The 12,249-nt window shown below is 39.9% G+C and overlaps 1 protein-coding gene across 5 annotated transcripts in view; it reads left to right on the top strand.

Moving 5' to 3' along the window:
* Window positions 1-12,249, top strand: part of QRICH1 (glutamine rich 1) — a 40,987-nt gene that overhangs the window by 17,009 nt on the left and 11,729 nt on the right. For all 5 annotated transcript variants that reach the window (XM_044451964.1, XM_044451963.1, XM_044451962.1 and 2 more), the window contains one exon: window positions 1,868-2,887. In XM_044451964.1, coding sequence (XP_044307899.1) covers window positions 1,868-2,887 — 1,020 coding nt within the window. The remainder of the gene's footprint in view (window positions 1-1,867; window positions 2,888-12,249) is intronic.

Raw genomic sequence — 12,249 nt, 5'->3', positions numbered from 1 at the left:
AGAATAACTAGAGGCCTCTTGTCTTCAGTTTCTTCCATGTGGCATTGCATTCCATGTATAACTTAACAATAACATTAGTTTATTGATATTTTATCAGTAGACATGAGAGAAATTTGCATCTTTTGTGAATTAATTATGTTAGAACTGAGTGATTTTGCATGAATGTGACATCTTCTATCATTTAGCTAGAATTAGTTCAAATTATGCATGCAGAATAAACTTCATGGAAATTATTTGTAGACTTTAGCTTCTTTTTAGCTTCCCTGTTTATACTTCACCCTGGACAGGTCATTTTTATAATCTCTGTTTTGATACCTATTGACAGGTCCTTCAAAATGGCCAAATAGCACATTGGATAAGACTAGCAGTAGTCAACAAGCTTTTTAAAAAGTTTTGCGCATTAACTTTTCTTGCCATACTTGCTAGCTGCACAAGTGCAGAAATTGGGAACCACAGTTGGGGCAATGTTGGAGGGTACCAGATGTTAGAATGCAACCTTTGCATATTTTGCACTTTTTCCTAAAACTCTAGGAAAATATTAAGACCAGGATCAATGCAGGGTTTGTTTGCTCAAGAAAGTGAAAAATTGCATCCTGTCAACTTTTCTACCATCTTTAGCTGTCAAAACTCTTGATCCTTTTTAAAATAGAATTTTGAAAGGGTAATGGGTGCTTTTTGATTGGGACAGCCATATATAGGCTCATGGTCTGACATCTAGTGTACTTCCCTGACATTGCCCCACTGAGGTTCCTGATTTGTGCAGTTCTGCAATTGTGGCTCTTCTTAAAATAAAAATAAAATATTTGTGCACATAATTTAAAAAAATAGCTAACCAGCGAGAACCTCGGTGTGCTACTTGGCCACTCTGAAGAGGCTGTCAGTGTATGTTAAAACAGATTGAGAAAGATGTTTGTTAAGTCAGATTTTGCTATCAAAAAACAAACAAACCAAACTAAAGGGAAATGAGCTGTTGCAAGCTGAAATCAACAAATCAGTCCTGCAGAGTCTGCTGGGATATTCATGGAAGGACCAAGAGAGAAGGAGCAGGTAAACAACCCATGGTAAGAACCATGAGTTCTCATAACAACCAATCTACCATGGCTTATTGCCAAGGTGGGTTACTGTGACATGAGGATAAGGCCTTTAAGTGAACAAGGGACAATTTGAAAAATTGTACTTGCAACAGGAGTAGAACTCTTAAACATATGTTTGGTTTTCTTTCAAATAGTTATTAGTGTTTAAATCAGACAGTATATGCTTAGCAGATGTTTTTGCGCCTAACAAAAATGCTAGAACAGTTTGCATGTGTGGCAATGAAAGTAGCGGTGCAGCTACTGTTTATACCAAGGAACTGTTGAATTTTCCACCAATAATTCTAAATTTTGCATTTGGGATAAACATTTAAGAAATATAGTTAACTGTGAATATATTAAACATATATGCAAAATGTCTGCTTCCATGTACCTTGTGGTTGCTATATCAGAACAGTTCAACACTTTGATCTCATTCCAGAACTTAGGAACCATAGGTTTAAGTCAGGACTTGTCTTTTTGTCAGCTCCACATGTGTTTTAAGGCACAATTATTTCTCATATTAGAAATTTGTCTTGGATTATGGCTTGCATCTAATTTACTTTATTTACTTTTTTTGCATTTCAAGATTTCTGTCAAGAGTTTGGAACAATAATATGCCTTCACTATTTCTATTTGTAGTATTTGCTCCCATAACTAATACCTTGAGTGTACAGGAACTGTTATGGGTAGCTGATAAGAAATATTATTATATATGAACTCCTTCACCTAATCATGGAGACACTTTTACAGGGGTTTTAAATTTAGTGTTAACTATTGTATCCTTGTTTTTGCAGGTGCAAGTTCAGGTTCAGCAGTCCCCTCAGCAAGTTTCTACCCAGCAGCTTTCCCCCCAGCTCACTGTTCACCAAGCTTCAGAGCAGCCAATACAAGTTCAGGTGCAGATCCAAGGCCAGGCACAACAGCAGGCATCCCAGACAATACAGGGTCAAGCACTTCAGAGTCCCAGTCCTTCTCAGTTGCAGGCAGCTCAGATCCAAGTGCAACATGTGCAGACTGCTCAGCAAATCCAGGGTGCAGAAATACAGGAAGAACATATACAGCACCAGCAGATTCAGGCCCAGCTTGTGGCAGGACAGGCTATTGCTGGAGGCCAGCAGATCCAGATTCAGACAGTTGGGGCACTTTCCCCTCCTCCATCTCAGCAGGGCTCACCACGGGAAGGTGAGCGAAGGATCAGTACTGCCAGCGTCCTCCAGCCAGTGAAGAAGCGCAAAGTGGATATGCCTATTACTGTGTCGTATGCTATTTCAGGGCAGCCGGTTGCCACAGTCCTGGCCATCCCCCAGGGTCAGCAGCAGAGTTATGTATCCTTGAGGCCGGACTTATTAACAGTGGATAGTGCCCATCTGTACAGTGCCACTGGGACCATAACCAGCCCTACCGGGGAGACTTGGACCATCCCTGTTTACTCTGCACAACCACGTGGCGACCTGCAGCAGCAAAACATAACCCATATTGCCATCCCACAGGAGGCCTACAATGCCGTCCATGTCAGTGGCTCCCCAACGGCTTTGGCCACTGTCAAGCTGGAAGATGACAAGGATAAGATGGTGGGAGGTGCATCAGTAGTGAAAAACTCTCATGAGGAAGTCGTGCAAACTCTTGCCAACTCGCTTTTTCCAGCACAGTTTATGAATGGCAATATCCACATTCCAGTGGCAGTGCAAGCAGTGGCAGGGACCTACCAGAATACAGCCCAGACAGTTCATATATGGGACCCTCAGCAACAACAGTCCACACCACAGGAGCAGGGGCAGCAGCAACAACAGCAGCAACTACAAGTTACTTGCTCAGTAAGTAAATTATCTTAATGGGTAATGTTCCCTCAGTGTTGTGTGTTCTGAATATATTGATTATCTTTTCTTTGAAAAAGACACTATAAAGTCTGTCTGCATATTTTGTTAGAGCACCTCTGTTCTCTGCTCAGACAAATGCATAAATTATTTTCCCATAAAGTTCCTAGGTTTTCATATAATACTCTGACCTGAAATCCTATATGCTCTTACACAATTTAGTGTCTTGTGTATGAAAAAGTGGGCATATGATGAAGGTGCTGACAGGTTGCCAGACAAGGTACATAAATTCTGCACCTTTCTATAATAGAGCATTGGCAGAAACTCTGCATGCTTTGAAATATTTGGATTTATACATATATACACACACCTACTTTGATGACCAGGCTCTGTGTTCTTTTGCACTTTGTCATCCAGGCAGAAAGATGTTACTCTGCATGATTGCAGAAGGTAAGCAGTCCTTCCCAGAAATACAGAACTCATACAAATTTCCTGTTTCGTATGTTCACAACTTTGAAACTTAGGACTGGGTTCTTTACTCCAGATGGCAAGAAGGATGGAGGAAATGTTGATGCTGTATTAAGAGGCAGAAGGACAATGTTGCACTTCCTTCCTGCTCTGAACATGAGTGTTCCATGATTGCACTAGTGTACATAGGGAACACAATCTAAGAGAGGCATGTTAAATATGAGAGGCATGTTAATGGTATCCATGAATGAGATTTGTTAGATCAAAAGTGGTGCTAAGACAAAAATCAAATAATTGGTTTGGAAAACAGCAACTTCCTTGAATCATAGGCAGCAATACTTAGGAAGATGGCTTTCTGATATAATTCTGACATCTCTCTGATATCTCAAAAGTGTCTCTCTAACATAAACCTATGTTGTGGATTGAACCTATGACCATATAAAAAAATGTGTGTGTTGGAGCTTTAGACCAACATACATACATCTGAACCTTACTTCATACATGGTAGTGAGATTCAGATACACAAATCTATATGGTATAGGTCAGGGGTCAGCAACCTGCATCTCTGGAGCTGCATGTGGCTCTTGAATGCCTCTGCTGCGGCTCTGTCACTTGCGTCACAGCCGCTGCCAATCCGCGGCCCATGCCAGCACAGCAGCGCGGCAGCCACCACTGCTGATCCGCGGCCCATGCCAGCACAGTGGCGTGGCCGCCTCCAGCCAATCCGCGGCCCATGCCGGCGCGGTGACAGCCGATCCACAGCCCATGCTGGCACAGCAGCACGGTGGCAATGACCGCCAATCTGCGGCCCGTGCTGACTGATCGCGGCCCATGTCAGCACAGCGCCTGGATAAATCGAAGAAAAGTTTCTGAAGAAAACCAAACGTTTAATGATACTTGGGTAGATTCATTTGCTTTTACTGCTGACGAACTTAACAGGGTTTGCTGTTTAATGCATGGAGCCCTTTAGCACTGACTTTGACTCTTCAGGAAGCTGTTCTCCTATTCAAAATATATGAAAGGAGTCCTACTAGTTTATAATGTAAGATTAAAAATAACAGTTTTTAGTGACTGATCAAGAGCTGCAGCTAAATCATAATGAAGATATACATAGCATTAACGTAAAAAACAATATATGCAGTGTTATCTTCATTTTAGATGTCAAAAGGGTTTTGCGGCTCCCGGTGTTTTCTTTTGTGTGGGAAATGGGTCCAAATGGCTCTTTGAGTGTTAAAGGTTGCCGACCCCTGGTATAGGTGTTTTGGTTAGTTTGGGAGCATCAGTAAATGATGTGATATCCAGACCTAATATTTGTTGGTGAGTTTATAGCATTACAGTGTGTGAAGACAGCCTGCACCCCAATTCCTAATATGCAAAACTATCCCATAATGTGCCAACTCATGGCAGCGGTTTGACCATCTATGGTACCGTTTTGTAGAAGATGCAACTTCAAAAAAAGCCAACTGGCAGAAGTTAAATACAATATTGGATACCATTCCAAATATCCATCTGCTCAGAGAGAGACCTGTTGTGAAGGCATTTAAAATATCATCTTACCTGTCTGTAGAATGAAGATACAGAACTATTTACATCGAAGGCCTAACATTGGAAAGAAATAGTTTTTTTAACTCAACAGTTTTTGTTTACACTCTGTTGGCTGGACAGTAACTAGTTTCTTCAGCCTCAGAAACCAAAAGCAATAAATGGATAAATTTTGTGGAAGAAATAAATATTTCAAGAAGCAGTCAAAAGGCTTGGAGACTTCCAAAGTGTCTCAGTAATCCAGCAAAAGGGGGCCCAGTCACATAAATACTACAACAAATCAAATAGCTTGTCAACTCCTTATTAACAGCAACCCTGAACACACTCATACAAAAGCAGAACACAAATCCAAAATGGATAAATACTTGGAAACCAGTATCCTCACAAGATCTTTCAACATATGTTAACTGGACGAAGCCACTTGCAGCTGTAAAAATGAAAACTCACCAGGCGTTGACAAATATTCAGGTAGAACAGATTTAAAAGTTTGGTGCAGAAAGAATAAACTGACTTTCTCTTTTAAGTAAGTACCTTGATTCTCATAGGATTCCAGAAATTTGGAGGAAGTCACATGTGATTATTATCTTGAAACTCAGTAAAAAGACACAGACCTGAAAAAAAATTAGGCTGATCTCACTACTCTGCCATCCCTGTAAAGTTATGGAAAGAATTATTCTTAACAGCGTGATGGAGGCTGTTGAACCACTCCTTATTTCTAACAGACTGGCTTTAGACAACAAAAGAACTACACAGCATAAATCTTGTATTGAGCACAACATATTAACTTTGGCTTTGAAACTAGAAAAATCACTGGGGTAGCCTTTGTTGAACTCTCAGCCTTATACAGTACTGTTGAACACAAAATACTATTGCAAAAACTGTATAAGTTAACTGAGTTAATGGCAACTTTTCTGCAATGTTGCGAATTTTTTGTTAACTTTCAAGGACAACACAGCCAATAGAAATCTCAAAAGAATAGCTTACCCAAAGGTAGTGTATTGGCCCCTATCCTGCTTCATATCCATGCTAACAGTCAAACTCTTCCACCAAGGTACTAAAAGGTTTTTTATACCAATGACCTTGTGTTTGCTGCTCAGTTAGTCAGCTTTGAAGTAGTAGAATATATCTTAATGTATTAGATGAAGTTGGCAACTACTGTAATAGAAACCAACTGAAGTCCAATCCTTTCAATGTAGAATTATATGCTTTTGACTTGAGGAATAAGCAGTCATCTCATAAACTTCAGGTTCTCTGGAAGAGTGTCTAATTAGACTGCTGCTGTATTCCCAAATATTCAGGTGTCACTTTGGATCACATGCTGACGTACAAGGAACATTGCCAAAACTTAAAACAAAAGGTCTCTGTTAGGAATAATATCTTTCAGTACGCAACCACAAATATTAAGAATCATAGCCTTGGCCTTAAGCTATTCTGCAAGTGACTACATCAGCCCGATGTGGTAATAGCTCAGTCCCTGCAAGACTGCTAGATACAGCACTTAACAAAATCTGTAAAATAATCATAGAATGTGTGAAGCCAAGCCTCAATGACATAATTAACTCTTTAACTGGTGTTGCACCTGGAGACATAAGAAGAAAGGTAGCGGCCAAGAACAACAAACTCAAAAGCATCTACCTCAAATGTATACTTTTGGCTACCACCCAGTACACCCTCCACAAAAGAGTAAATCAAGGAAAAACGCTTTCTCAGAACACTTGAAAAATGTGATGAAACAGCAGAGAATGCCAGGATCAGCCTGTGGAGAGAAAGATCTACCCATTTTCTAAAATGGATGGAACCCCAGGAAAGCTTGGATCCCAGCTACACAGCAAATTGAGTAGTTTGAGATTGTTAGGCTAAGGACTAGTGCTCACAAATCTAAGAAGAACCTGAGAAAATGGGTCTTTCTCACAGACACAGTCCAGTGCAAATTCAATGATGAGCAGGCCATTTGACACTGATGTCCCTATACCCTATGTCCCTCAGCATGCCCTTAATATCCTGCAGTATTGGACAAACATCTGACACATATGTCCAGGTTTTATGACCATATTGTTGCATTTTGGGATTTACACATATTTTTTTTATGAAGACCATTGCTTTTATTTTATTGTATGGCCTTTTTCTTTATTGTATTTGTGGTGCTTCTGACATGAAAAAAGAAAAGTATAGAGGAACCTGACTTTGCTGGATAGGAGCTTGAAAATGGTTGTGCCTATTGCAGTGTAGAATAGTGTTCCTATCAAATGTGTGTGGTATGACTTTTGTTAACTGGAGTGGCAGAATTATCTAGTCTTTGTGTTCCTGTTTGAACTATTAGTATGAGTGGTTATGACTGCTCACATGTTTTAAATACATCTATTAAATAAGGTGTAGAATTTTTTCCCCAAACATTAATACTTAATTTAAAATAAAATTGGATCTCTATTCTTTGTTCAGTTTCGCGTCGAACTGTTTTTGTTTTGTTTTGTTTTGTTTTGTTTTGTAGCAAAATAGTATGCAATACTCTGGGATATGTTGTAGCCTTCGAATCTTAACAGTATTGGCCTCCCAGAACTAATACTGTTATGGGTTTATAATATGTTTCTAATGTTGTCTCAGAAGCATGAAGAATTTGACGTATTTATTGTTTGAGATTTATCAAAGTCAATGTATGTTGTCTTTCCTGATGCCATCTAGTCTCTTGCAGCTCTTTAGTGTTTAGTAAAGCTGTTTCCTGAATGCCATTGGTTCTCTCTGGAAGGACATTCATTTTTAGAGTTCTCAGATTAGGGATTTTATATTACTATATTATTGATTTCATTTGTACTCTGCCTTTCTAACCAAGAAAATTGCAGTTAAGGTGGCTATTGACCTTTTATGGCAGAATTGACCCTGCACAACAGTACTTTTATTAATAGTCATTATCATTCTTCCTTTGATCCAAAATTATTTTGATAAGGTATCCACTAAATAATCAGTAGGTAGAATATCTCTAGAGACTAATAGCCAAGAAGGAAAAAAGTGGGAAACATAAAATGATACAAGGAAGGAAATATGCAATAGCATTTGAAACTGATCTAACAGTTCTTACAATTGCAGAAGTATTTTGATAGTAAGATTATTCTGACCACAGTTGCAAGTTTTGAGGCTCTGGGATAATTTACAGAACAATGTAAAAAATGGCTTAAAGCAGAAAAATACAGATGGTGTGGAAATTACCTGATTTACTTCTTTCCTTTTAATATGTAGAATAAATAGTGGGAACTAGATTTCCCAGCAGGTGATGCTGTACAGGCCATTTTTCCCTCTCCGTAAAACAAGTGGTAGTAGTTACCCCCATTTTTCTGTCAAAATGATTTTTGTCTAAAAAATATTTTTCAAGCTGAATGCTTACTAGAGCAGACATCTTACAGACTAGTTTTATGTCATTACTTACAGGGGAGCATTTGGGTTAGTAAAATCAGTTATCATGGGACTTGTCATTCAGTCTACTGATGGTGGTGATGTCAGACTGCCTGCTTGGAAATGATTCCTTACAGGATTTCTTACCTATTGATTGAGCAGGAGATCTACCAAGCATTTCTATGGGGGCCTTGTATCTTAATGATGGTAAACATCTTGCATATAAGAGTCTAGTAATATAAGGTGTCCCACAAACTTTTCAGAAACTGGGAGACTTAAAAGTACTTTTACCATCTCTTTCAGAACAAAATAGTAAATATTGCTAGGTTTGTGACATAGATTTCTCTGCACTAATTTGAGGGATAGCTAATTTTGAATAGTGATATTTATTTATTTATTTATTTATTTATTTATTTATTTATTTATTTAAAGCTTTTATATACTGTCCAACTACTAGTGTCTTGGGATGGTCTAGTAATGAGGTAGCAGAAAGAATGTAGCCAATGCTGTCTTCTAGAGTTAAAAAAAAGTTGAGAACCTGCCCCCTATATAGAGATTATGCCTTTCCTTACATAGTGTATAATTTCTGGTATCCTAAGTCAGTAATTTGGCAAGTATTCCTTAGGCCCTTCTGACCTAATAGTAAAAACAAAAGCCACTGCAATTTAAGGAGCAAATTCCCATGCAGCAGAAGCTGTTTTAATGTAATGCAAATTTCTACTTTGTAAATAGCACTGCTAGTGGTGACTGTGAAGCACTATTGGCCTTCAGTGGTTTTGCCCAGCTGCCCCTATATACTTATACAGTTTGTGGTACAAAAATATGAAGGTTAAAGTGACATTTACCAAAAGTTTCTTGTTTGCCTATAAACAAATCTTTTTGTACTGGTGAGTTGCTATTTGCAAACTCAATTCAAGCTCTTGTGAAGGTGAGATGAAGAATCTGCCTTGGTCGCCCTGTATGATGACCTGTGCAGGGAGAGAGACGGGGAAGTACATCCCTGTTGGTCCTCCTGGACCTCTCAGCGGCTTTCGACACCATCGATCATGGTATCCTTCTGGATAGGCTGGCAGGATTGGGAGTAGGAGGCACTGCTTGGCAGTGGATCCGCTCCTACCTTGACAGCCGATTCCAGAAGGTGGTGCTGGGGGACTTTGGCTCTGCACCATGGCAGTTATGCCATGGAGTACCGCAGGGCTCCATCTTGTCCCCCTTGCTATTTAATATCTACATGAAACCGCTGGGAGAGGTCATTAGGAGGTCTGGGCTGCGGAATCATCAATATGCTGATGACACCCAGCTCTACCTCTCTTTTTCAACTGATCCAGGGAGGTAGTGGCTATACTGAACTGGTGCCTGGCCGAGATAATGGGCTGGATGAGGGCCAACAAACTGAAACTCAATCCAGACAAGACAGAAGTCCTGTTGGTGGGTGGATCGAGCATCTGGGTAGGTGGCCTGGACCTTGCCCAGGATGGGGTTGCACTCCCTCTAAAGGACAGGGTCTGCAGCTTGGGAGTGCTCCTTGACCCGGAGTTGTCATTGGAAGCTCAAGTGACTGCGGTGGCGAGGAGTGCTTTCCTTCAGCTTCAGGTAATCTATCAGATGCGCCCCTACCTGGAGGAAGACTGCCTAGTGACAGTGACACATGCATTGGTTACTTCCCGGTTGGATTTCTGTAACGCGCTCTACGTGGGGCTGCCCCTGAAGACAGTCCAGATACTTCAGATGGTGCAAAACAGAGCAGCCAGCTTGCTGACAGGGACTGGGCGTTATTCTCACATAACCCCAGTCCTTTACCAGCTTTACTGGCTTCCCATCGAAGTCTGGGCTCAATTCAAGGTGCTGGTTATTACCTATAAAGCCCTTAACAGCTTGGGACCTGGATACCTGAAGGAACGCCTTCTTCCATATTTGCCCTCCTGCCCCTTGAGATCGGCAGCAGAGGCCCTCCTCCGGGAACCCTCCATAAAAGACATTAGGAGGTAAAGTACCCGGAGGAGGGCTTTCTCTGTGGTGGCACCCCACCTATGGAATGCGCTCCCCAGAGAGGTCCACCTGGTGCCATCATTTGTTTTTCGATGCCAGGTTAAGACCGTTTATTCCAGTGATATTTTAATAAGTTTTAATATTGTCTTTTCTATATTTTTAACTGCAGCCAGTGTGGGTCAGGAATTTATTTATGTTATATTTTATTTTATGCTGTAAGCTGTCCTGAGACTTTTTGCGAATAGGACGGCGCGCGCACACACACACACACACACACACACCTCTGATCTGATACTTTTGATATATTAGGGTTTCTTTAGATTAATATATGTGTACACAACATGGTAAAAACTTCTAAAACCTAATGGAAAAGAGATCGGAAGGAAACCACTTATTATGCACTTCAGACACCACTGTTCTGATTGGTAAACCCAGAGTGCTACATCTTGGAAGAGGGCAGACAGAACTTAAATTGCTTCCCAATAATATTGTTTTTTCCCCTTAATAGTGACTGTACTTGCATTTCAAGGAAGCTATTAGAACATGTTCTTGTTTAAAAGCTTTTCTGATGACAGCCTGAAGTGACAGATACAAACAACAAAAGTTAACAATTCCAATTTCAGGTTCTATATATATTGATTACTTGCTATAATTGCTGTAATTTGAAATGACTGTTGAGGAAAACAATTACAATGCACTGTTCCTGATTTCTTAGTTGTGTTCTTTGGCCTCAGCATTTTACAAAATGCTTGCACAGTAATTTGCATATTGCTATCCAGGCAGGTATGAAAGTCTCTTAATAAAATAAAATGGGTTTTCCAATAAACTTGGAAACCCATTCATCCTAGAAATACGATATTCTGAAAAACTGGGCGTTGGTGATGAACCTGATGTGTGTTGTGTGAGCCTCTTCTAAGAACTCTTTTTGATTAAGTTTTACAAGTGTTTACCATCTTTATTACACACTGTTAAAATAATAGACTGTTTTGCTATAATAACAAAAATGTTGATTGATACATCCCATAGTGTTTCAACTGAAAAAGCATCCATTTAAAATGAGATTTTTAAACTAGGATATGAAAACACAGGGAGGAAAAAGTAAAGGAACAGGAGAATTTTAGGAAATTGGACATGGGATGCTGTCAGCAATTACTCTTCCTCAGAGGCTTCTTAGTGTTTATGCTTTCTGAAATGTGTTCATCCTCTCATAACTAGGCTGTGAATTCTTCAATTGCAAAGGGATAAAATGCCATATAGTAAAGCTAGTACATTTTAAGCTGCTGTTTTGATTTAGATGAGACTTTAGATAAGTGTAGCATTCTTGCATTTTGCTGTCATTTTTGCTTTTTCTTACCAGATACTGTAGGGATAGTCATCTGTGTATATCCAGAGTCTTGGTTTTCCTACTGTTGTCCTTGTTCCTGGTACTGTATAAGAACTGCAGCTATACATTTGAACCACTGCCTGGCTCATTTATAAGAAACCAAATCATTCATTGGCAGGACACCTTTATAGCAAACTACATTTGGATGGACACCTGTTTAATGGAAAGTTCTCCTTCAACATGGCAAATTGAGGACAGCGACCTTAAGAATCATTGTGGAAACAATAGAATTTTTCACAATTAATAAGCATTCAGCTTCTCAATAGAGGGCAGTCTTTTTGCTCCAAAATAAAGAAAACTGTGTTGCTATTTAAAGTGTTACAGTCATTGACCTGAGAGCTAGAATGGTGAAGTGGTTGGTGTGTTGGACTGGCGCTTGGGAGATGAGGTTCCTAGTCCCTAATCACCCATGAAGCCCCCTGGGTGACTTGGGACCAGTCATTGACTCTCAGCCTAGCCTACCTCATAAGGTTGTTGTGAAGATTAGAGGTGGGGGATTATATAAACCACTGTAAGTTCCTTGCAGGAAAAAAGGTGGAATGTAAATACAATAAATTGTGCATGAAAAGGCAATGAACTTGAGCCCACACTTCTT

Source organism: Varanus komodoensis, unplaced genomic scaffold (assembly GCF_004798865.1).
Source record: "Varanus komodoensis strain SLA01 unplaced genomic scaffold, ASM479886v1 scaffold6_4, whole genome shotgun sequence".
Classification (NCBI taxonomy): domain Eukaryota; kingdom Metazoa; phylum Chordata; class Lepidosauria; order Squamata; family Varanidae; genus Varanus; species Varanus komodoensis.
The sequence above is the reverse complement of the archived record's forward strand: the minus strand, read 5'-3'. Positions and strand labels throughout refer to the sequence as shown.